The 26693-nt window shown below is 43.0% G+C and overlaps 2 protein-coding genes across 2 annotated transcripts in view; both read left to right on the top strand.

Annotated features, from left to right (window-relative positions):
• CETP (cholesteryl ester transfer protein) overlaps window positions 1-16125 on the top strand; it is a 29485-nt gene extending 13360 nt beyond the window's left edge. The window contains 7 exon segments of the mRNA XM_020965698.2: window positions 2042-2092; window positions 5089-5256; window positions 7959-8026; window positions 8765-8807; window positions 9698-9767; window positions 10560-10645; window positions 11399-16125. Coding sequence (XP_020821357.1) covers window positions 2042-2092; window positions 5089-5256; window positions 7959-8026; window positions 8765-8807; window positions 9698-9767; window positions 10560-10645; window positions 11399-11473 — 561 coding nt within the window. The 3' untranslated portion in view covers window positions 11474-16125.
• A 5743-nt stretch (window positions 16126-21868) lies between these two features.
• The window catches only part of NLRC5 (NLR family CARD domain containing 5), a 98419-nt gene continuing 93594 nt past the window's right edge, over window positions 21869-26693 (top strand). The window contains 1 exon segment of the mRNA XM_078150060.1: window positions 21869-22051. The gene's annotated coding sequence lies outside the window, so the exon portion shown is untranslated.

Genomic DNA, 26693 nt, shown 5'->3' with positions numbered 1-26693 from the left:
GCTGGATTCAATAGCAACATTTGATATTATTTACTATCTTCTCCTCCTAGACGTGCTCTTCTTCCCTGGTTTTCATAACACAGCTCTCTCTGTCTCTACCTGTCTGGCAGTTTCTTCTCAGACTCCTTTGCTAGATCACCATCTTTGTCATCATCTGCCTCCCCACTAAACCTCTCCCACCCCATATATGGGTGTATTCCAGCTTTCTGTTCTGAGCCCTCTTTTCTTCTCTCTACACACTCTTGGGGGAATCTCATCTGCTCTCACTAGTTCAACTCTCTCCTCCATGCAGACAACTTCCAGATCTATGCAGGCAGCCAGCCTCAGTACCTCTCCTGAACTCTGATCCCATATCACCAACTGTCTATTGCACATCTCCAGTTGGGTGTACCAGAGGCATCTCCAGCTCAAAATTGAAGCTCCAATCTGCATGCCTTTGCACAGACTGTCCCCTGTTATTAGGATGTGCTCCCTCCTTACTTCAACAGCAGAAAATCTCTAGCTTCCTTCAAAATTCAGCCCAAGTTCCCCCTCTTATAAGAAGCCTTTCTTGATCCCCCTAAGTTGCTAATGTTCCTTAAGAAGTCATTTAATATATAACTTGTTTATTTTTTTTTTTTTTTTTCTCTCTATATGTACATCACAATACATATGTGTGTATATATGTACACACACATTTATACATATACATCCATACATATGTATATACATATATACGTATGTATGTATCTACGTATGTATGTATGTAGGTTTTCCCTAATAGAATGTAAGCTCCTTGGACTTAATATATATTTTGTGCTTATTTTCTAAATATGTATTGTTTTCCCCTAATAGAATGCAAGCTCCTTGAAGGCAGAGACTGTTTCTTTCTTCTTTTTTTAAAATTTTTTGTTTGGCTATGGGGTTAAGTGACTTGCCCAGGGTCACACAGTTAGTAAGCGTCAAATGACTGAGGCTGGATTTGAACTCAGGTCCTCCTGACTCTATCCACTGCACCACTTAGCTGCCCCCAGAGACTGTTTCATTTTTGTCTGAGTATTCCCAGTATCTAGTGCAGGGCCTGGTAAATACAAGGCACTTAAGAAGTGCTTTTTGAAAGACTAAATGCATATATTAGTAGTAGGACTCAACCTCTAGGCATCAGAAGATTTTGGGGTTGGAATCAACCTTTGAGATTGCATAATCCAGCCCTGCCATTCCTATGAGAAACTGAGGCCCAGAGACATGAGATGTCTTTCCTAAAATCACATAGGTATTGTAATTGTAAAAAACCAGGATTCAAACTTCTGTCTCCAAATGAATCAAGTAGCAAGCATTTATTAAGCCCCTGCTATATGCCAGGCACTATGCTAGGTGCTGGGAAGACAAAAATGAGAATCCTTGCCCTCAAAGAGCTTATGATCTATTGGGAGAAACAATGTAAATTTAAAAAATAAGTACAAAATATATATTAGTCCTGCCCTCAAAGAGCTTACATTCTATTGAGTGAAATAACATGTACAAATGCATAAGTATATACAAAAAATACAAGGTAATTTGGGGTGGTACACTAGGAACTGAGGGCTGGAGCTCTCTCCACTGCTCCACCTAGCTGCCCCCACCCCTCTATTTCTTAGCCAGTACCAAGCAGTTTTGATGATTGCTGCTTTATAATACAATTTAAGATCTGGAATGGCTTCCCCTGCATTTCTTTTCATTAGTTCCCTTGATATTCTGGACCTTTTGTTATTCCAAATGAATCTTCTTATTATTTTTTCTAACTCCATAAAATATTTTTTTGGTAGTTTGATTGCTATGGCACTGAATATGTAAATTAGCTTAGGTAGAGTTGTCATTTTTATTATATTAGCTTGGCCCACCCATGAACAACTGATGTTTTCCCAATTATTTAGATCTGACTTTATTTGTGTGAAAAGTAGTTTGTAATTGTGTTCATAGAGTTCCTGGGTTTAAGAAAGTAATTCCTTACAAATGTTCTTTCCATCAGACTGCTTCCTCCCCAAGCCATCCCCTCCCATCCACATTCTGGTCTATTTTGTAGGCATTGCTGGAGAACAAAGCCCTGGATACCTTCCAAGACATCTTGCTGGAGGTAACTTCACTATCTGATGGGCTGTACTTTGGACAATTGGGGAGGGGGGTGTTGGAGATCTTTAAAACCATGTGATACCTCCCAATCCAGGGCCAGTCCTAGGAACTCCCTTTATTCCCTCATCCCCATGGTTGGGCTAGATCTGGGTAGAGAAAACCTATTCCATGGGGATGACAGAGGGCCCTGCAGCCTCAGACCCTCCCCTAAGGGCTGGGTCCCCTAAAGTTGTTTATGTGACTGTGAATTGCTTGCCATCTTTCCAAGTCAGGTGAAATTACTTTGGGTTGATAACACTTCAACCCACCATCCAAATTTCCACTGCAATCAATCAGTCAATGAACAAGCATTTTTTTTCAGTATTTTGGACACAGTGCTAGCCAGGCACTGGGAAATGCAGAGGATTCCAAATGATGCACAATCCTAGCCATTTCTATTTAGTTTTGGTTACATTAGGAATTTTTCTTTGGCTATTGATTTACCTGTCCAATTTTGGGTAACTGAAGTTACTTATAAGCCCTCTGGTGAGGAGCAAGAATATGCTAGAGAATTAAATATAGCCTGCTTGAGGGGGGCAGTATCGGCAATAACAGAGTTCATAAAGTAGATAATCCAATTGTGGATAATTGAGAATTTGTTGTCGTTGTTCAGTTGTTTCTGACTCTTTGTGGCCCATTTGGGGGGTTTTCTTGGCAAGGATACTGCAGTGGTTTGCCATTTCTTTCTCTAGCTCATTTTATAGATGAGGAAACTGAGGCAAATAGGATTAAATGACTTGCCCAAGGTCACAGAGCTAGTATGTGTCTGAGGCCACGTTTGAATTTCTGACTCTAGGCCCAGTACTCTACTGATACACTGTGCCATCCAGCTTCCTCCTTTTGAAAATTGCCAGTATTGTTATTAGTGGGTGTCTGCCCAGTATTGAGCAGGTTGTGAAGAGGCAGCCAGGAAGCTATTTAGCTAGCTGTCTTTCCTAGGCCAAACCTTGCCAAGAACACCCACATCTTCTTTGGAACCCAACCCACAGTCATTCAAAAACAATTTTTTTCTGGAACCAGGGGTCTTCAAGGGCTCAGAGTACATGGTTGTCGAGTTTTGGGTTTTTTTCAGGCCATTTATATTTTTAATCCCCTTTTTTTTTTCAATTAGCAAAAATCTATTTTCTCTCCTTGCCACCTCCTCTCCTTACTGGGAAGAAAAAAAGACATGAAAAACAAGACACTTGTAACAAATGTGCATAGTTAAGTAAAACAAATTCCTACATTGGCCATGTCATGATCATTATAATCAAGTGATTAAACCAGTGAGCCAGAGCCCAGGGCTGATAAGGCCCAAATCATGAGTCTCATCCCTTCTAAACTCATTAGTTACCTCAAAAGAAATAATGTATGTGAAATAAATTTCAAACCTAAAAGTATCATATAGATATAGATATGTAAATGCATATATATACACATATATGCAACTTAATATCATTATTTTCTGACTGCCATCAAAGCTGTAACTAGGGTGGGGTGCTTGGTGCTTTAAACCAGGGCACTGACATTTGGGTGAGGCATGTTTCTATCATGTGGTTTCTTATCCAGGGAGGGAAAGAGAAGGCAGATACCAGGGCCCTGGCAGATCAGTATTGGCATAAGGAACAAAGATGATAAAGACATGCTGCTTATTCAAATTGCATGCAACCTCTGGCAGAGGGTGGAGTCAGCTCCTGGGCTACTTAGGAACCAGTGGTGAGCAAGGGTGTAGGCCTCTAGATCACTTTCCAATCATTTGAGAAAGGCTCTTCAGGGCTCTGCCTTCTTTGAAAGAAAGGATATATTTCTCTGAAGCTCATTTTATTTCAGAGTCCTCTTAGCACATTCTTCTCAGGAGTAAGAGCATTCTAGGACCTTGAGCCCTCCAGAGACATGTTCCAGTGTAGGAAACATGCTTCTCTGTTCCACATTCAGTCTGGGGGAAGGGGTAGCATAGCAGACCCTTCCAGGATGGGCAGGCTGAGAGCTGATTGCCCACATCATGATTTCTAGCCTCCCTCAAATGAATCTGTCCCAGCTCTGGCTCTGTCAACCCTCTGAGTACCATCAAGGCAGGGCTACTAAGGAGGTCTAGTCCTTAGTGAAGGACACCAATTACCACCTCAGCAGGTACCCTAAAAGCCTGTGTGTGTGTGTGTGTGTGTGTGTGTTAGTCAAAAAGCATTTATAAAGGACTTACTATGTGCCAGGCACTGTGCCAAGTTCTGGTCCACAAATCAGAGCAAAAACATGGTCCCTGTTCTCAAGGGATTCATGTTCTAATGGGAAAGACAATGTGTAAACACAACTTCAGAAACTTACTAGCTGTTTAATCTTGGGCAAGTCACTTAGCCTCAGTTTACCTCAATCTCTCCTTCTGTAAAAAGGGGATAATGATAGCATCTACCTTCCATTCTTGTTGTGAAGATAAAATGAGATAACATCCATGAAGTGCTTAGGACAGTGCATAGCACATAGTAGGTGCTATATAAATGCTAGCTATAATAATTATTATCTATATGTATGTAATATACACTACCTGTAAGCAACTTTTATAAATGTACAAGATATATAGAGTGTAAATGGGAAGTAATAGCACTGGGCAAGAGTGGGGGATAAGGACTGATGAGGTGGGAAAGACGCCATGAAAGTTTTGCAGGAGGTCAAATTTGAACTGAATCTTGAAAGGGGCCAAGGAAGCTAGGATTTGGAGGTGAGAAGGGAGAACCTTCTAGCCACAAGGGACAGTAAGTGAAAAGGCACAGAATTAGACAATGAAGTGTCACGTACAAGAACAGCAAGAAATCTAGTACAGCAGTCATAGAGTTTATTCTACATACTATCAATCATAGATTCCAACTAGCTGTTGCTAAATAAAGGTTCTTATCTCTGTCCTGGAAGAGCAGGAGTACCAACCCTTCTAGGCTCCTGACCTCTGTCTCTGGCATGGGGGTGGGGGTGGGGGGCTCTTGTCTCTTGCAGATTTTTCAAGGTTCCTCCTTCAGTGACTCTCAGGTGGTAGTTCGAAGCCTGACTGCCCCCCTCATCACCTGCAAGCTGGAGGGTACCGTAGTGAAGTCCTCTGTAAGTGTGGAAATCCAACTCCTCCACCAGGACCAGGCCCCTACTGTGGCATTCTCTTTTGAAGAGGTGGGTGTGATACATTCTGGTTCCCAGATGTCGCCAGATTGTAGCCTTGGGCCCCGGTTTCAGTTGCAAACATTCTTGACTCCCCTCTCCAATTCTGAGAGTCCAGGCCTAACTCATCCTGCCCTAGGTAAGTACAATGCCGTTAGCATACACACCTTCTTCTGCCTGTAGAAAGTAAGCTGGGTTCTGGGTTTTCCCTGGGTGCCAAGAGACTCTGCTCATATCAGATGTGCCCAAGCCAAAGGCTTTCTCCCTTGGCTTTTGTCCCAAGTGTGATATGCAAAGACCACTGGACAGGGAATCCAGAGACTAGGATTCTAATCCTAGCTCTGCTACTAATGAGCCATGTGACCTGGACAAGTCCTTTTCCCTCTGGTTTCTTTCTTTGTAATACAATGATAATTACCTTTCCCAAAGTACCTTGTAGTTAGCTACTTAGTATAAGTTTCCATTGATTTTATATATATACATACATTTGTATATGTATATATATACATATATATACATATATATATATACACATATTTACATTTATATATGTATATATACACATACATATATACACATACACACGTATATGTAGATATGCACATTTCCCTCCCAAGTCCATTCTTTTATTTTTATTTTTTACAAGTATTTATTTTTTCTTCCTCCCTCTTCCCTCCCTTACCCCAATTGAACAATAATAAAAAAGAAAAGAAAAGAAAAGAAAATCCTTCTAACAAATGTGCATAGTCTCGCAAATCAAATTCCCACATTGGTCATGTCCAAAAATGTATGTCCCATTCTGCATTTTAAGTCCCTCACTGCTCTGGCAGAAGGTGGGTCAATTCTGGATATATTGACATCTCATATTGTCTCCCCAATCAATTCAAATGTCAGTTCCTTTCAAGTTGAGACCTTTTCATTCTTTGTGTACTAGAATGCCCTGCACCTACCAGTAGCTGGTGCTTATTTTTGTTCGTTATGGATTGATCTCCCTTGCTACCTATGTAAAGCCCTTTGCAAAAATTAAAGCACTATATAAATGTCGCTTTTTATGCTTAAATACCCAAACTTGCTTTGTTAAGATTTGTTTGCATATTATCTCCCCCATTAGATTGTAAGCTCCTTGAGGGCAGTCTTTTGCCTCCTTTTTCATCCCTAGCACTTAGCACAGTACCTGGCACATAGTAGACACTTAATAAATATTTATTGAATGCAACAGATCTGTGATCTACTTGATTTGAGAGTCCCCTCCCAATAATGCAGATCACAACTTATCCATGTCTGCCTATCCTGTCCTTCCTTAAGTTCATCACAAGGGGTCCACCCAATGTGCTAGAGGCCATAATAGTAATATTATGATTCCTTTCCCTAGAGCACTTAGTTCTATAACCTTCTTATCTATCTTTAAACACTTAGTTGCTTATGAGGCAACTCAAGGCATCATTACCAGGACAGAAAGTACCCATCCCATCAGAAAGGAAAGACCCAGAAGAAACCTGAAACCCCCTGCTCCTTAGCTGGTTCAGTCTGTATTTTTGCTTGCAAAACTATGGTTGTGTTGGCCACATGTTCCCTGTAGCCAGCTCTGAGCTAGGATAATCAAATAGGAAACATTTGTGAAAGCACCTACTATGTACTAGGCAATGAACTTACAAAGGTAAAAATCAGTCCCTGCTCTGACAGCTTGCACTGTACTTGAGACAAAGAGAAGAATATTTGATAAAATGAAGGATTTGGAAAAGCATTCACAGGATCCCTGGGACATCCTTCTCTCTAAATTACTCTTTTTTAGTAGGGATTCTTAACCTGGGCTCCGTGAACTTTTAAAAAATATATTTTGATAACATTATTTCAGTGTAATTGGTTTCCTTTGTAATCCTATGCATTTTATTTTACATGTTAAAAAAATTATTCTGAGAAGGTGCCCATAAGCTTCACCAGACAGCCAAAAAATCCATATTACAAAAATGATTCAGAACATTTGCTCAATACCTGTGTTATCCTGGCCAAGTCATTCCCTATCTCTGAGCTTCATCCATAATATGAGAGGGTTAGACTAAATGATGTTTATTTCAAATGAGATAATGACATTTGACAATGTTAAAATATTACGTAAATGTCAGCTATTGCCATCTAAGGCACCTTGGCTTTAAAAATCCTGTAACCCACCCCTGAGACAGTGGACAACTCAGAGACTGCTCCATATAGCTCAGTCTTCTGTAAGGGAGGAGCTAAATGAGGACTATTGTCAATGAGATGAAGGCAGATCAGTGAGTAAAAGAAGAATGCTTGGCTCTGAAAAAGCCCCAGGATCTTTCCAGAGACAGAAGAAGAATGAAGGAAACCCTTGGCAAAATGTTCTTGTGGTCGAAGCATGCTATTTTCTCTCTCTTTTTTCTTTCTCATGGCTTTTTCCTTTTGTCCTGATTCTTCCTTCGCTGCAAGACTAATGTGGGAATATGTCTAATAGGATTGTACATGTATAGCCTATATCAGACTGCTTGTCATGTTGAGGAGGAAGGAGAGTAGGGAGGGAGAAAAAAATTTGGAACTCAAAATCTTGAAAATTGTCTTTACATGTAACTGGAAAAAATAAAATACTATTAAGTGGGGCAGGGGGGAATGATGCTTGTGGGCCTGGAATTTAAGTGTTAACCATCACATGTAGGATGTGGACACAGACAGGCCCTGAGTCTTTGCATTTTTCTCCCCAGGACGTTGTGACTGTCATGCAGGCATCCTATGAAGAGAAGAAACTGATTCTAGGCCTCTCTGATTTCCAGTAGGTCCCACCAGAGTGAGGAGGGGAGGGTAATGGAGTAGAAGATCCCTTTAAATTAAGTCCCATCCCTTTAATTAATTTAATAATTAATTAAGTGAATTAAAACTGAGAGCCTTCTGTATACCCAGTCCTGTGTCAGATGCTCCTTGGGATGCAGGAGGAAATGTAACCCCTTCCTTAAAGGTAAGAGAGTTGGACATAATTTATAAGGTGCTGAGTGAAAGACAGTATGGTATGATGAACAGAGTACCTGCCTCCAGTCAGGAAGACCTGGGTTCTAGGTTTGTTTTAGACAAATTTGGCTATGTGACCCTGTGCAAATTATTTGACCTCTCAGTATCCCAAGCAGCTCTGTAAGACTAAAGGCTGCAAAAGAGTTGCTAATTGCATTAGCTAAGGGAGTTAAGTGTTTTTTATACTAATGAAATGGCTAATCTAAAAATGAAAGTTCTAAGTACCCAATAAAGGGTATAGATAGTAAAAGTGCAGGGAAGAAAGAGATGAGTGAGGATGGTGGAAAGAAAACAGTGTCCAAGAAGATGCTAAGATGAAAGTATGCATTCATGGTGTGTGGAAGGGATAGTGAGGAGACTGGTCTGGTTGCAGTGTATTCTGGAGGGGGCTACGGAGCAGGTTGGCAAGGTAGGCTGGGGGCCAGAGTGTGGAGGGCCCTGAGAGGCAGGCTCTGAAGCAGCGAGCCATGGAAGGTCAACACTTCCCTCTTCTCTGTTTCCACAGGATTCAGCACAAGTCTTTCCGCTCTGTTGCTACATTATCTATGGTAGGTTAACCCTGGAAGAAGACAGAAAAAGAAAGTGCTTAACTCTGCTGTGAAGGTATCCTCATATCTAGGGCCTAGAGAAAGAAACCAGGCATTGAGCCCAAAGGAAATTAGCTTCTTGCCTCTTTTTGTGCCCTATATTAAAGAATCACTCAACATGACAATCTATGTTTGTGAGGAGAGTGCCTATGTCTTGGTATAATGGCAGTTGAACAGATATGTGAGCTGTCTCCCAGCTCCATTCTAACTTGCTGTCTGACCTTGGGCAAAGTCATTTCATTCATTCATTCATTCATTCATTCATTCATTCATTCATTCATCCCACTTCTGGGATAGGGAAGGGTCAACCTCAACACTACCTAAGGGTTAATGAAAGAATGTTTTGAAAAGTATAAAACATCTGCACAAAAGGGGGGAGGATGATAAGGTGGGAAGAGGAGAGGTATTATAGGAGAGGCAGCCTGGCTTAATACAAAGAATGCTGGATCTTGTTAGAAAGACCTGGGTTCAAAATCTCATCTCTGACACTTAATAGCTGTGTGACCCTGGGCAAATCACTCCATAATAATATCCATGATATACACTTCTGTGAAAACCAAATGATAATTTATGCAAAGCACATTGCACACTGTATAGGTGTCAGCTGCTTTTATTATATGGGGAGTAGTTAAGGGGAGAAGGAAGAGAATGAGTGAGCTGGGCTACAAAAATGAATAGGACCCTTGATGGCTCAATAAACTGGCAGCCATTCAGGCTGATGAGAAATTGTGAGGAAGAAGTAGGTACACCCAGGCCTTCTCCCTTCCCTAGGAATTTGGAAGATCCATGCATCTGGATTAGTTCTATCCCTACCTTAGGACTCTCTCACTTGTGATTTCTCCATTTGGCAGAGCCAAGAGTCGATCCAGGCCTTCCTGAAGAGCCTTACAACCATGGTGGGCATTCCTGTGATCATCTCCCGTAAGTGTTCTTACAGGGGCAGGGAGGAGCTGGAAGATGCTTGTTGGGTTTGCACTCCCAGGCCAAAGAGAAAGACTGAGAAACAAGTGCAGAGTCTCTAAGCTGCTTGGAATGGGGAAGAAGCCGAGGCTATAGAGTCAGAGCACCTGGGCTCCTCCCCTACCCCGATGTTCATTATTTATATGACCTTGGTCAAATCACTCAACCTTCCCGGGCATATTTCCTGTTTCTTCATCTGAACAAATAAGGGAGTTGGCCTAGATCAGGGGTGGGGAGCCTGTGGCCTCGAGGCCACATGTGGCCCTCTAAGTCCTCAAGTGCAGCCCTTTGGTTGAATCCAAACTTGAAGTTTGGAAACAAATCCTTTTATTAAGGGGATTTCTTCTGTGAGGTTTGGATTCAGTCAAAGGGCTGCACTTGAGGACCTAGAGGGCCACATGTGGCCTCGAAGCCACCGGTTCCCCACCCCTGGCCAAGATGCATGCTGAGGATTTGTGACCCTATGACATTGCTGGAGTAGTTAAGGAGCCTCTGGTGAGGGAGGCACACATCTCAGGGCTCTGAAGGGGTTTTCTACTGGAGAAGGAAACCCTCTGATAGCCATGTCAGTCCTCAAGGAGATGTCCCATTCCTGAATGGTGTCACCTAGACTGGGCTCCTTCAGCCCTCAAAATCTTGGTTTTCCTCTGTGTACATGGGACTAGTGTTCATTTACTGTGTGCTGTCCTGTTGCTGTGCATTCTAGGGTCCCAAGGACCCACCACATTGAATTCCTCCCCATTCTCTCCCTAGGGCTGGAGCCAGCACTCACAACACTGTTGAACAGTAAAGGCCTGGACCTCTTTGATATCATCAATCCAGAAGTTCTCACCAAACAGGTGAGTAAAGAGATGCGGATCAAGGTCTCCACGTGCTTCCCTAACTCCCATAGGCCCAAGGGATCTGATTCATATGACTCATATGACCTTGGGTAGGGTACTCAAGTTCCTTGAACCTCTCTTACTTTGTCTGTAAAATGGAGGTGGAGTGAAGAGAGGGGAGTGGGCACAGGTGACCTTGAAGATTCCTTCTAGCTTCTAATCACATTCATCATCTCCCTGATTTTCTATACTTCTCCGTTCCAGGGTAGGATAGTCCCAGAGAAGTACTTGGGTACTTCCCTGGCAGTCTGGAGTAAGCTATACATTTTTTCCTCATGAGGAGTAGAGGAAAGAAGGATAGCTCTCCTGAAAACTCTGAGCATCCTGGGAATTTGTTCAAACTCTTAAGGGAACCTTGCCCTGCCCTTCACTTCAATACAGCAATACTCAAAGGATCTATGGCACCTTTATGATTCTGAGACACAGAGGAAGCCCCTAGCCTGTGGGGGGGGGGGAGCACCTATGGAGGATTGACAGGAGGGCCTAGGCAAAACCTGAACGAGCACTGGCTCTGGGGTCAGAGCACTCAGGCTCAAACCCCACTTCTGACACAATACTGAGGGCGAATTGCTCCAGGTCTCTGAGCCTGTTTCCTCATCTATAAAATGAGAGAGATGGACCAGATGATTGTTGAGGTTCCTTCTAGGTCTAAATCTTTCATCTTATGACTTTTATTCCCCCCCATTACCTATTTCTCTTTTCTTTCCTCAGGGTTACTTGGTCCTCCAGATGGACTTTGGATTCCCCCAGCATCTGCTAGAGGATTTCCTCCAAACCATCATCTAAAAGAGAGCCAAAATGGGGCTGCCCGGCCAACTGAACCAAAGGGAAATTGGGGAAGGCTGCCTTAGTCTCCTCACCTATCAAATAGGGATAATCATGAACACTTTCACTGCGGCACCTCACAGAGTTGTTGGGAGCATCAAATGAGCTCATGGGTCCAAATTGCTTTGTAAATCAGCAAAGCTGTTATTATTCTAATTATTCTCATTAGTATTCTCATTGTTTGGTCTCCCTTGCCCACAAGATAATAAGGCCAAGAAAATAAGAAAGAACACTGGTGGTATTTGCTATCTTCTCACCTCCCTCCCCAATTCCTATGCCTATGAGTAAGCCAGAAGCCCTCACAAGCTCCTATTGGTATTAGTTAATGTCATTAAAGCTGGGAGTTACACTACCTTTTTAGTGGGAGACTGGGGAAGTTGGAGGTGTCTATTTCTGTCTAAAAACCGTGAAATAGTTGGACTCCTCCCTCTTTGTCCTTCATGGGTTTTTCTTGTGGTCTCTAATGGTTTCTACTTTCATGGCACTTCCTCCAACCCTGTTACTTCTACAAGACAAGTCCCCTTCATTGTAAGATTTCCTTATACCTTTCCTCCCCCAGTGTTGGGGTCATATGGTAGCCACCACCATGGATTGAGGGTTTCCTACAATCAGAGTCTGAAATTAAGGCTGTGGCAGAATTGTAAAGCATAAGAGCTATCTAATCCCCCTCTACCACACACTTTCTGGGTGACCTTTGGCCTGTGAGTTTACTTCTGTGGGCCTCATATTTCCTTCCTCTAAAATCAGAAAATTAGACAAGATGATCTCGAAGATTGTTCTCAGCTCTTACAGCCTAAAAGTCTATATACTCAGATCATTTCTCCTCTCTGAGCTTCAGTCTCCTCATCTGTAAAATGAAAAGATTGGACTAGGTTATCTCTAAGGCCTTTTCCAGCTCTTATATTCTGCTATTCTGTTTGTTGGTTGGCTTGATGTGGTTTAAGGGGATTGTTTCGTGCCCCCTTTAGTACATCATCACTTGCCAAATTTATCTCCCTAAAAGACTACTCCAGTCACATCACTCCTCTGTTTGAGAACTGCCGATGGCACATGCCCACGAGATAAAGTCCAGATTTCTCATTTGGTATCCTCAGCTTGGCGTTCAAAGTCTTTCATGATCTAGCCTCAGCTTACCTAACTCTTGAGTCAGAGCCTCTCACAAAAGACCAGGCATATTTTGGGAATATTCTCACCTCTCTGATTCATAGGACCTACCCCCATCTCTCTGCCCTGCCAATGATCTGGAAAATACTATATGATCCCACTTAATGTGTTGTCACTGACTTCCACAAAGCTCAAAAAGAGGAAAGTCAACTTTTTGTAGGAAACCAAATAGAATGTACAGCAAAGCTCATGGAAAATAAAGACATCTTCCAATGGATACCCCACCCTAGAGGCCTGGGTAGGGCCTCGATCACTTGTAGTGCTGGGCTGAGTAGGTCATTGCCTCCAGGCTACTGAGCAAGGAGTGGGATGGTTTGGAAGACTCCAGGAGAGCTCTTCCTCCTTGGGTCATAGCCCTTAGCTCTTTAGTCCAACCCCCTCAATTTACAGATGAGGAAAACTGAGGTTAAAGGAAATTAAGTGACTTACCCAAAGTCATATCAGAGGTTCTCTGAGTCAAGGCTTTTTCTACTGTATAACACTGCCTCCTATAGTTTTTTTGAGGCAATCAGGGTTAAATAATTTGTCCAGGGTTACATAGCTAGTAAGTAGCTGAGGTCAGATTTGAACTCCAGTCCTCCTGACTTCATGGTAGGGGTTCTATCCACTGTACTACCTAGCTGCCCCATGTCCTATAGTTCTATACAGCTTCCCAAAAGTAGTCATGACTGTCACACATCATTGTCGTTCAGAAGTGATCATAGGAACGTAGATTTAGAGCCAGGAAGGACTTTGGAGGCCATCATTCATAATTCTCATTTTAGAGATGAGGAAATTCACATTGAGAATGTAAGTGATTTATCCAAGATCACGCAGTTAGCAAAAGTAGAGTCTCTCCAGCCTTTCATCACAGTGTAGTTACTTACATGACAAGGACTTCAGGGGAGTTGACCACTGCCTTCAAACCATTTTCTGTTGTGGGCATTGTTCCACCACTACAGAAAGGAACAGTCCAGTTTCCTTGCCTTGGCCAGAGAGGTAGCCCTTCCTGCTTCAAATCTCTAACCCAATATCCAGAAAAGGGAGTTGCTGTCTGGATATTTCCAATGCATTGTGAAGTTCCTAACAGTATCTATTCGTGGAGGATTGACAGAGGAATCAGGAACTCCTCTACCTCTCACCAAATAATTGTTGCTTGCCTTGCAGACTTTAAATGTGAATTATGAATGAATCATAATGAATAGAGCCAGCCTAGGCATCAGGAAGGCTTGCATTCAAGACTTGTCTGTCCACCATACTGGCTCTATGACCCTGCCCAAGTCACAACCTCTCAATGCCCTCAGCAGCAATCTAAGACTAACTTGAAGAGCAGCTGTCGGTTTGAACTGGTAGAGGGAGTTTGGGGGGTAGAAGTTTTCCTACACCAATGAATGACCACTTCCCACCCCCACAAAAATTATCCTTATTACTATCTCTAAACTGATATCAGTCACCAACAGAAACCAGGTTTAGACATGGTGACTCCAAAACCTAGTGTTATCTTTCTTTGAGCACCTGGGCAGACATGGAAGGAGAGCCTTCTACAAGTCTGGGGGCTGGATGAAATGCCCCAATGTATTCCCCATCTTCCATAGGTCAACTTTTTATGATTGTTCAAATTATTAAAAACTGTATTTGGCACCCATAGGGTCGGGCAGGGCAGTGTGCTTCTCAAGGGATCTGCGGGAATAGGGAGGGTAGGGGAAAGAAAAAGTCCTCACCTCATACTTCTCTCACTTTTTCCTCTTATTCTTCCCCTACATGAGCCTTCTGCTTTGCCCACAGAGTCCTAATCATTGTTCTCCAAATTTGCCTTACACTTTTCTGATCTCCATAACTTTGTTCCCAACATCCCCTTCCCAACTGAAGACTTGTTTTATTTTTTTAAATTTTTAGGCAATTGGGGTTAAGTGAGTTGCCCGGGGTCACACAGCTAATAAGTGTTTGGTCTGAGGTCACATTTGAACTCAGATCCTCCTGACTTCAGGGCTGGTGCTCTATCTACTGCGCCACCTAGCTGCCCCAGAACTGAAGACTTCTTAGGCAGCTATGTGGTACAGTAGATGGGTTTCTGGGCCTGGAGTCAGGAAGATCTGATTTCAAATCCAGCCTCAGACACTTATTAGCTGTGTGACTTTGGACAATTCAGTTAACCCTGTTTGCTTCGGTTTTCTCATCTATAAAAGGGCAATCATAATAGCACCTATCATCTAGGGTTATTGTGAAGATCAAATGAAATCATATTTGTTAAGCACTTAGCATAGTATCTGGCACATGGCAGGCACTATATAAACGTTTGTTATTATTATGATTGCTTCAGGCTTGAACATTCTCACTTTCCACCTTACCTATGCAAATCTTACCTAGTTTTAAGGTCCAACCTAAATCCCTCTCCCCTCCACCCTAACCTGCAGTATCGTTCCTTCTTCTGAAGTCACTTGGCCTAAGCATACCCTGCCTGGCACTGTTATTCATCTTTTCACATATGTAGTGGGGACTGGCCACTGAGCCCAATCCTTATGAACACGTGCAGTGTGCTCTGCTAATGCAATCTCCCTGAGGACTCCAGAGCATGACAGCTGTGGCTATTTCAGATTTGTTAACCAGATGGACTTTTGATTGGCTATTGAGCAAGGAGTGGATTGCATTCAAAGACTCCCACTGGGGCAACAGCAACAGAGAACTTCCTTCTCTGGTGAGCAGGGAGGATGAGCCGCTTCAGGCCTCCTCCAGGTGGGAGAGAAGCAGTCCTTCTCTCACCCAAAATGGCCATGATGCCAAGAGAACATGACACTATTGTTGAGAGAGGTGGCAGCAGTGAGGGCAGCAGCCTCCTGCTCCCAGCTGCCTATCTTCCCACCCAGGCCAGCTGATGAATACAGGCCTCTGTTTTCTGCCTCTTTTTGCTCGTTCCTTATTTTTTTGAGTTGGTAGAATATCAAACCAGGCTGCATCCTAGTGAGATTCCAAAGGCCAGAGGACTAGATGTTCCATTAAAAGCACCAGCAAGGATCTGAAGAGTAGCCTGCAGCAGGGCAGCTAGGTGGTGCAGTGGATAGAACACCGGCCCTGAAGTCAGGAGGACCTGAGTTCAAATCCAGCCTCAGACCAAACACTTGACACTTACTAGCTGTGTGACCCTGGGCAAGTCACTTAACCCCAATTGGCTTAAAAATTTAAAAAAAATAAAAGAGTGACCTGTGGGACCCAACCAAGCAGCAAATTGGGCACAGAAGCTGAGAGACAGTTTTCAGGAGTCACTTTGTCCATTGACTGTTTTGCATTTGGAAGTGAATTTGATGGGATGAATATTCATAGCAACTGACTTCATTCTGAGTCCACTCTCCCCAAGAACTGAGGTGGTATAGGGGAGAGTGTCCCCTCAGATGCTGGTGGGTGGCGGTGATGGTGGAATGCTTTGTAACATCTGTTCTTGCCATATTTTCTCAGTAAATATCCCTTTGTAGAAATTAATTGGTTAAATGATTCCGGGGAACTTATCACTGGAAGGTATCAATCATATAAGGGAGATAAAAATTGAAACTGGCAATTATAACATTGGGAAGGACCCATCAGAATGGGGTCTTAGCCAATTCATTGCAGAAGAAATACCCCAACACCTCTGGAGTCCCCCTGGAACTCTGAAGGGGAAATGTAACCTTACTCTAGGGGGCCCAACATATCAGTGATAGTATAAATTGAGACAAGCATCCCCAGTATATACAGGCTTTACATGTATCTCTCTTAGCTCCTCCAAACTCCATGAGTGCAAGAATACAGTCTTCTTAATCTTTTTTTTTTAATCTCCCACAGTGCAGCCTGCTTGGCACAAGGTAGAAAGTAGTAAACATTTGTTGACTGATTTATGTTAGGAGGAATTGGAGTAAAGTTGAGGGTCCTGCTCACCCCAGCCTTAGGAGAGTACTTGGTAGCCTACAATATCCTGAATATACTCCTCTATGTGGGTCCTACTCCAGCCAACTGTGCTGTCTGCTTCTTAGCCTTGGCTTATCTTGTTCTCTGCTTCTGGTGTGTCCTTCCTCTCACCTAAGCCCGTTGACATTCTACTCATCCTTCAAGGCCTAATTCACGTGCCACCTTCTCCAAGGAGTCTTTTCTAACCCTATTAACTGAAAGTCATCTCTCTTCTGACCTTAGAGCATTTTTATAATCTTCTTATGTGTTTACCATATTCTAGTTTGTATTATATTTAGATGTATCTAGTCTTATGTCCCCCTGCTAGACGATGTGACACAAGTGTAGACTGACTATGATACTTGGGTTGCTGCAGTAGCAGTAGTAGCCCACATCAGCTTGGGTATTGCCTCCTTTAAGCCTACAGGAAATAATAACAACATTACCTACCTCACAGGGCTGCAATGAGGTTCAAATGATATACTGTATGTAAAGCAAAAATTTAAAGCACAACATAAATGTCATTTATTTTTACAGTTATGACAGGTAATTTGGATGCTAGATGCACATTCTAGTGGGAGAGGGCCTAGAGATGTTTAAGGAAGACAAGAAGTCTCTATGAATTTCCCATCATTGAGGGAGAGTGATATGTAATTTGCCCACCAGGTGGTCACAAGTAATCTTGGCAGAGTCTGTTGGGGGAGAGTCTTCTGAACAGCCAACTCCTCTGCCCTGAGAAGAAGCACTAGGTAGAGAGAGGGAAAAACACACACACACACGTATCCATGTGTCATATATGTATATATCATATAACTTTTTGTGTATACATACATGTGTGATATATATCACATATAATATATTTGTACACACACATTCTGGCTAGAATTGGGCTGGGAAACAACATGCCATCTCACTCAAAATTATTGAAAAATTTTAGGAAAGCCTCTGGTTCGGATACTATTCAATCACCATTTTTTAACCTGGCATCTCCTGGTTCAGACTAGCTCCCCCATTCAGAGAACTCAACTATTCAATGGATTACAGCATAACATAATCAAAATGCCAAGAAAATTGTCAGACATTCATCTATGGAACTTTCCAGTGAATTGTTTCCCCAAATCTCCTCCAGCTTGCCCTCCTGGTTTTCCTTTTGGGGGTGCTAGAAAGATAGTCTAGTTATGGCAGTTATGGCAAATATCAAAGGGAGGGGGGGTGGATGTCAGGGTCCTTGGTGTCATTTCTCTAAACATCCCCATTTCCTTTAGTCCATTCTCATGCACAATTACTTGGCTCATGTGAATTACTTGTGTGTGAATTATGTGGGTCCAACAATAATTTTAATAAGTAACCCCAGACCCAAAGCCCATCACTATGGGATTCTCTCCCCATTAGTGGATAGGAATGCTCTATGCCTGCATGAGGGGCAGGGCGAAGTTGATAAGGGCAGTAGAGTCAAGTTCTTGAGTGCTCTTCCAGCTTAAGAGTCTTGTCACACTTTGGGCACTTCTGGCTTCCAGCTCTGGAAGAAAAGATGGAAGATGCCAATTCCACTTCAGGTTGCTGAAGGAAAAGACTCTGGGAAGAAACCAATATGAGAGGAACTGGCAATCTCTATCATGTCCCTGTCCCCAGACTTCGAGGAATTTTCCCTTGGGTGAAATCTAGGAGACTCTCTCTCTCTCTCTCTCTCTCTCTCTCTCTCTCTCTTCTCTCTCTCTCTCTCTCTTGAGTCGTTACCTTGTTTTTAATGGGAAAGCTCCTTCACTCTGTGTTGTCCGGTGTATGTTCTCCTATGTATACTTTCTCTGATCTCTGTTTTTTGCTACCAATTTGGATATATGAATTTCTTGGCTAATTGCTGTTGTGTGCCCATTGCAGAACTGTCATCCGGGTGAGAAGCGAGTCAAGCATTGAATATAAAGCTTGGGATCCTGCTTCCTCCATTAATGAAACATCAAGCAGAATTTAGCTTGAACCTGAAGCCCATATCCCCTAGACTAATAATATTTAAGGGAGCAGATAGATATAATTCTAACTGGTAACCCTTCTTTCTAAGGAAAGTGGAATGGCAGCCTCTGGCTTCATCTTCCTGTTTCCCTTCTGGCAGGAATTAACATCTTCCTTGGAGAAGGATGAGAAGGAAAAGAGGCTAGAGACTTCTATTCTTCTCTCTTTGAGTCTCACAATGACACTCCCATGCTACATGTGGGAGACAGCCCTTGCAACAATGGTTTCATTTTGTGACAGTGTAGCAGATGCCTTTACTCACACACAGTCTCTTCCAGAGGGACTTAACTCTTTCTTTCTGTGGCTCATTTTCCCTCAACAAGCCTCCTACTGACATATTGGGATTTCTTCAGAAAGAAGGCAGTTGGTATAACTCACTATTCTCAGGGTCCTGGGAGTAACTTTTGTGGGTAACTTTGCTTACTAGTATGGTAGTTCATGAGCCCTCATTGGTGTATTTCCCATGAATAAATCAGCCACCAACATTCAGTTAGCCTTAACTAAAACAGTTACTTAAAATACAAATCAGACATATAGAATTTGCATGACATTTCACCCATAAACTCAGATCACACTTTCCCATTAATGCATATAGTATCTATGGGGACAGTGGGCACACCTTAAAAGTTCCAGGATAGTAAAATATGGGTAGAGAATAATGTGGCCACAGCAATTCACAGCCCTGAAACTGTGGACGTTAATGTACTTTTTCTGTCTCAAGAACTCTCCATAAAAGTTCCTTGATGAGAAGAACTCTGGGGGGGGAAAATGCTTCCATTACTAAACTGAGCTAATCTATGCTGTGCTGGACCATCTCATTGGTTATAGCATCTCATCTGGATGAGACATTCTGTTGGGCTGCTTCCCCAAGGTCTGTTTCTAAGCATTTCTCTGTTCGGCTGGGCTTGCAACGGGACAGCAACTACAGTATCTTCTACTTCCAGCTTGGCCGATGTTCTGCTGAAGCAGTTCTATGCATCTAAATTTGGCAGGGGCATTCCAGATGTTCAGGGAGGACTAGCACTTCTGATGGGAGGGCTTGCTGAGCCCTTTTCAGGGCTCTTCATCCATCTTTGGTGTCCACCTTCACACAGCTCTCACCTGCCGCTCCAAGAAGCTGCAGCATGCTCAGCAGCCACACCCTGGTAAACTGTCTCAGCAGACAGGCAGACAGGGTGAAAGTAACCGACAGGCCTCAAACCCACTGGTGAGTTAGGGGATGTCTACCCCGAGCATGCAAAGACTTCCTCCAGCAGAATGGGTGGATGAGAACAATTTGTTCCAATGGCCATGAAGGCTGCTGAAGCAGGCACTGTGGAGCACATAAGAGCTCGGTCAGGCATCAAAGACACCAAGGTCATCCACTGTGACCTGGGCCATGAGCAGTCATCTTGACTTTTGTCCTGCCACTGGACTTTGATGACTCAGGAAGAGAGAGAGAGGCAGTTCTGCCTCACTTAAATCCAAAAACAAAGGCAGAACAACAACAACACTTCTAAATTTGTCAAAAGCCTCTCTGACTCTGTTCCTTTGTCAAGACTCTTTTTTCCCTTGATCTTTTAGCAACAGCAGAAAGCAATGGAGAGAAGTACCTTCTTTGTGTTCTTCTCTTCTTCTTTGAAGCAGCAGATGCAGTAGAGAGAGGAGCTCAGATTCTCTGGCCAACTAAATCTGCTTCCCAAGTGACAGTGCAGAGGGAAAATTACATTCTTCGAAGCCAGTTCTTTTATCTTTCTTCCTGCGTCACCAGCTGGATCTTCTCTGCAAGAGACCTCATTTTATCTCATAGGAACCAAATTTTCATTTTCTGTCACTAAGTCACGATAAAGTAAAGTACATTTGACCAACAATAATAAAATACTCAGAGAGGTTCAGGCAATGGGCTGGTCACAGGGCGATGAATTTGGGGGCCACATCAACTCTGGAGAGTTATCTACTAAGCCAGAGTGAGTTTGTGTTCTGCCCTAGCCTACACTAACAATACTGTGGTCTGCACTGAGCTACAGAGATCTCTTACAATTACAGACCAAGTGTTTTGGTGGTGCATATATTGCTCCAGTTATTAACTTCAAAATCCTCCAATTTGCATACACAAATAAACCTATAAAACACCAAACAATGAAGGAGTTCTTGTTTTGTGTTCACTCCAGAATTCAGCAGCAGTCTTATGTAAATGAGCGACTGCTATCTCAGAACACTGAGATAGATGTAAGCTCAGTAACTGGCCCCCAAATAAGCAGATCTCCTTATTAGCTCAGCATAGACCACGCTTTGAAGAATGGTGTCAAATTCTTCCATACTTTAAAATTTCAAGGATCCACGATTTTATTAGTGTGGGCCAAGGTAAACTACAAGTCCACCACGACTTAGTGTAGATAGCTCTCCAGAGTCTATTTAGCCCCCAATTCATCACCCTGAGCCTCCCTGAGTTAGCTAAAACTGTCCTCAGACAACTGACCAACAGTCCATTGCTGAGCCTATATTCAAATCCTTTTCAATTTGGCGGGACCTACCAAGGCTTTTTGCTGGTATGACATAGCTTTCAAGGACTTGGGGTTACCTCCCCATGGTGATGCGGATTCTGGAGGAAGGCTTGACCATCTCATTAGGTTATGGTTAAAAGCAAATGACATATATAAGGGAAGTGAAAGTGCTTTGAAAGAAATTAGAAAGGTGTGAAAATGTAGTGTTTTCTAACAGTTGTTTTCTAGTTGTTATAACAATCAACACATACTTATTAGTCACGGACAATGTGCCTGGCACTAGGTAGGCTTCAGAAAAATAATTCACATCAGAGTCCTGGATCTGGGGGCAGAAGACCTAGGTTCATACCCTGGTTCTGTTCTTTACTATCTTCAAGATCTTAAGCGATCACTTAGCCTCTATGGGCCTCAGTTTCCACGGCTGTAAAATGAGGATGTCAGACGGGTTAACTTTTAAAGTCTTTTCCAGTTTTATATCTACAATGATCAAGTATTATCCCCATTCTACTGATTCGGAAACTAAGGTTCACAGCTGCGAAATGAGTTCCCCAGGATCATGCAGCCATTAAGTGACAAGGCCAGAATTAAAAATAACCTTGCTCGCTCCCCTTTCCAGTACTCCTCGGTGCCCTCCCGGCCCTGCCCTCATGGGTTTATAGCCGTACCCAGGAGATAGAAAATAGACTCGCAAGTGAGGGAACAAAGCTAACTCCTGGCTAAACGTTAAACAAGCAGTAGTAACTTCGGGGGATGGGAGAAGCCGGCGCACTCCCTCCCTGGGAGTATAGTAATTCACGTGACTTCTCGGCAGCCGCTCGGGTTTTGGTTGCAGCTATCTGCTTGGTGTGGAGCCGCGAAGTTTCATTTTTGCAGTCGCTGGTTGTTGAAAATTGCCCTCTGTGGAGCCGCGGGCCGGGAAGTTGAGGGGCGGCGGTGAGTGATGCTGAGCGGGCTGGAGGAGCTCCTGGAAGCCCGCAGTGGCAAGCACTCGGTGAGTCCTGCTGGGGGGCGACGCGCGTCTGCCGGGCCAGGGGGCGAACTGGGACCCAGACTGCCACTCCCCGAAGGAGCGCTGTCCTTCTCACGCTTGCAGTCTGTGTCATTTTCTACTGAGTCGAGGATGGAACGCTGAGGACAGGACTGGGGTGGGGGGGGTGTCGGTGACTCCCCGGTAGAGGCAGTCCTGGGGGTAAGAGATGAGGAGGAGAGATTGGGAATTTAGTGAGGGATCCCTCTTCCCGAACGGAGGAGCTCACAGGGACAGGAGAGAACTTATTTTGGAGAACATCTCTGTGCCGGTAGAGGGTCAGGGCTGGGGGGTAGCGCGGCGACTTTGAGTGTTTCCCGGAAAGCGTTTCACGTTTCTGAACCGCACATCACTGAGAATAATCATTTTTAGCAAAGCTGAGGGTGCGTCGGGAAGTCCAGCCCTTCTTGACCTGCCTCCTCTGAGGTTCAGCAAGCACAAGGAGAGTGGATCAGAGTAGGGTCTGGGTCCCCATCCTCCACTTTTCTTTTCTTTTATGTTATTTTGAATGAACATCTCGGCTTCTTCAAGCTGGATCTTGAAAGGTCTTTTCTTTCGACTCCATATTTTGGTGTCCCTAAAGAAAAGTTTATGTTTTAGTGCCGTATGGTTAAAGAGGCCAGGACAGGACTGGAGTAAGCAGGCTTTAAACAGAGTAGAGGTTCATCCTCTTTTTTACTGGTCTGCCTGGCCTCTTTATACTTTTTAAGGAGGAAAAGGATGCTTTTGAAAACACTCATAATTGGGCTATTTTAGAATAGTAGGCTCAAAAAAATGTTACCACTGGAAAGAATCTTTGAACATGGAATGTCAGAGTTGGAAGGGACCTTGTAACACTGAATGTCAAGCTGGAAGGGACCTTAGAAGACAAAATCTCGGAGTTGGAAGGGACCAGGCTCCCGCAGCCAAGTGTAGTAAATCAAGGAGAAGTCAGGAAGATCTGAATTTTAATCCCCTCTTCCAGATATTTACTATCTGTGTGACCCTGGGCAGGTCTCTTAACCTCTTTTGGCCTTAGTTTCCTCATCTGTAAGAATGGTTATAATAATAGCACCTATCTCACAGGGGTTTTGTAAATATCAAATAAAATGGTATAAGTAAAGCCCTTTGCAAACCTTATGTTACTCTGTAAATGTTAGCTATCTAGTTTGTCAAACTCTTTTTACAGATGAAGGGAGTTAGGATCCTCAAACTGAGCAGGTTGCCTTCCTCCTGGGGACTGTGGATCCTTGGGAGACAGGGGTGACCATCCTCCTGTGCAGCAGGGTTTTTTTACCATAATCGTAATACACAACATATATGCTTAGAGCTTTATAACCTTTTGAAGCTTTTTAGATACACATTGTGAGCACTCTGGCTTATTTGAACTTCACAAAACAGGTTTATTCCAGCAGGGCAGTTTTCATCATCCCCATTTCACAGAGGAGAAAAACCAAAGCCCAGAGACATGAAGTGGTCACTTGGTTAGTGGTGATAGAGCTGAGCACAGAATTCAGGTCTTTCAGCTTCTAGATTAGTGCTTTTCCTACTACCCTGTTCTACCTCTCTAAGCAAGTATTACCTGAGTCTTCTGGATACGGAGCTGCATTGTAACATTTCTATAGTATTTGGGTTTTCCTAAAGGAAATTCCAAGGGAAAAAGTTGGGCCAGTTTTTCCCCCTAATCCTGCCTGCTTTCCCCCATTCCTAAATTGAACTCTGATGTGTCTGGTGGTCCTAATTCCATCTCTATATGATTGGTTGGTCATTGTCCTTTGTTCTTGAAGAGGGCCAAAATGACATGACTATGTCAGGGTCTAAGTACAGTGTGTCCCACTGTGGCTGATCAAACCAAGGAGCGTGGAAGGCTCTGCCACTTGGTAGACCTCTTGGGCGCAAGTAATTCTTATTAATATAATATCGTATAATAGAGTAGAGCTGTTTCTAAATTTGTGCCTCTCATATTTCTTTTAAGCTACTGAAATTTTGCTTTGCTCATACAGCACAGTGCTTTCTTTGATGCAGGCAGGCCATGCTGGGCAGTCCTGTACCAGTGTCTCCCATGTCTCCCAATCCATTCCAGAGTTCTTCAGAGAGACCTTGAGAATGTCCTTGTATCGCTTCTTCTGATCTCCATGTTAAGTGCTTGCCTTTGTGAGCTCTCTGTAAAATAGTTTTTAGGCAAACTTAGGTTAGCCCATTGGAGTTGCACTCTCTGCAATAGAGTTTGAATGCTTGGCAGTTCGGCTGGAGAGAGGACCTCATTGTCCTGTATTTTATCTTACCAGGTGATCTTCAGAATTTTCCCAAGACAATTCAAATGGAAACAATTCAGTTTCCTAACATGGTGTTGTTATACTATCTGAATTGCTTCCATGTTAGGCTGTTTACCAAACTGAACATCTACAGAGCCATTGTGCTGACCTCATTGTATGCTTGTGAAACCTGGGGCCCAGCTCTGTCTTCAGTTATCCCTTCCTCATTGTGACTTTCTCAAATTAAATGGGAATTTTTTGGGAGTTTTGTGGAAGCTGCAGAAGACACAAGAAGGCCAGCAGACGACACAGAAAAAGTTTAGAAACTCAGAAATGCATAAAATATATGTATTGTATAACATAAACATATTTTATCAGCCAAAAAATTTTACACGGATTTTCCAGATCAGAGGTGCATTGCACCTCTCACCTCTGTGATGTGGAAGGGATAATCGTATAACCTTCTTGCTCTGAGGTGCTGATCAAGAAAATGTCTCTAGAATTTGGTGTCAATGATTTTAGATTTATTGTATGTATAAAAAGGAGGAAAAGCCAGAGCCCTGGAGGAATGGACTGGAAAGATGGCAGGTGGTAGAGTGGTTGATCATGAATGAGTCATGGTGTTGGTATCCTTAGCATTGTCACCAGAGGAAGGTAGTAGAAAAAAATGGGATGTGTAGGAGCTCCTGAACTATGACTAAATCCTACAGAACTCTGATAGATATCATCCAAGTGGGTACTTCCTTCACCAATCCAAGTTACAAGCTATCCACTTCCTACCCTGGATTTTTTGTCTGCCACTTTTCATCAGTTTGGATGCAGAATGGAGTGGTAGATAGAATGCTGGACCTGAAGTCAGGACGACCTAGGTTCAGATCCCACTTCAGATTCTTACCAACTATGTGATGGGCAAGTCATTTAACCTCTGAGCCTCAGTCTCATCAGCTGTGAAATTGGGATAATAATAGCATCTACCTTATAGGGTTACTGGAAGGATCAAATGAGCTAATGTATATAAAGTGCCTTATAAACTTGAAGTGATATATATATGTGTGTATGTGTGTGTGTGTGTGTGTGTATACACATGTATTTTTATTATTATTATTAGAAAATTTCCATAAAAGACTTGCTCAATTCTCTCGAGGTCTTACCCTGCTTCTTTGAACATTTGGTGCATATTGGTGCAGCACTTAAGTAGTCCACATGCTATCCTTCTTCTGCCAGCTTGGAATAAACCAATCAAAAGAAGGAAAATTCACATAAAATTCTTTAGGTTATAGAAAGGCTCCTTTAGAAAATTCTTCCATGGTTATGCCTCCCACTCTCCCATCTTTCCTGTGGAGGCCAGTCACCAGTCACAGGCAGTCAACAGTAAATCAGCCAGTCAACAAATATTAACCTCCCACTTCTCTGCTATCTACTTTTCCCACCCCTTCCCCAGTGGGCCCTTAGAGAAATGTGCTCCGGAGGGCAGTAGGGAAACTGAAGTAAACATCAAGATGATGGGTCATAAGCCTATTCTGTAACACCCAAATAAGAGACTGGGGTGGCATCAGCTGGTACAGTAAAGACTTCTCTGAGCTAGGAATTGATAGCTGAATTCCAGTGCTTTCTTTGAACTTTAGTTTCCTCATCTATAAAACCAAGATAACATGTAAGATATGTGTGTCCAGGTAAGCTATATATGACCTCATAGGTTGTTGATACAGTAAATGTTTATACAGTAAACATTTGTTAAGAATACATTATGTGCAGAGTTTTGAGATAGATTCTGAGGATGATTTTGTTCTTGTTCAGTCATTTCAAACTCTTCCTGACCCCATTTGGGGTTTTCTTGGCAAAGATACCTTGGTAGTTCAACATTTTCTTCTCCAGCTCATTTTACAGATGAGGAAACTGAGACAAACAGGGCTAAGTGACTTGCCCAGGGTCATACAGCTAGTAAGTGTCTGAGGCCAGATTTGAACTCAGGTCTTCCTAACTCTAGGCCTAGTGCTCTATCTACTGTGCCATGTAGCTGCCATAGCTGAGAATAATACGAACTCACAATAAGACATTGTTCCTATTCTGAAACAGCTAGTAGTCTCAAATATTCAAATGGGTATGTGATCAAACAAGTATAGGAAGTCCCTTCAGAGATGCAGATTACAATCCATCCATGCCTTCCCATCCTACAAATGATGAAGAACAACTTTTGCTCATGTTCTTCCATTCACTGCAAGGGGCTGGCCAAACATACCGGAAGGCTTTCCTCAATTTCTCCTGATGTTGAGAAGATACCAGTGGAACATATGAACTGGCCAAGGGTTGTCCCTTGTTCTTGCCACATGACCAGCCCATATTTTTTAATTGCACATTTCTTCAATGATATC

Source organism: Phascolarctos cinereus, unplaced genomic scaffold (genome assembly GCF_003287225.1).
Source record: "Phascolarctos cinereus isolate Bilbo 61053 unplaced genomic scaffold, phaCin_HiC Scaffold_2;HRSCAF=192, whole genome shotgun sequence".
NCBI lineage: Eukaryota > Metazoa > Chordata > Mammalia > Diprotodontia > Phascolarctidae > Phascolarctos > Phascolarctos cinereus.
Note: the sequence above shows the minus strand (reverse complement) of the source record. Positions and strands in the feature narration are given on the sequence as shown.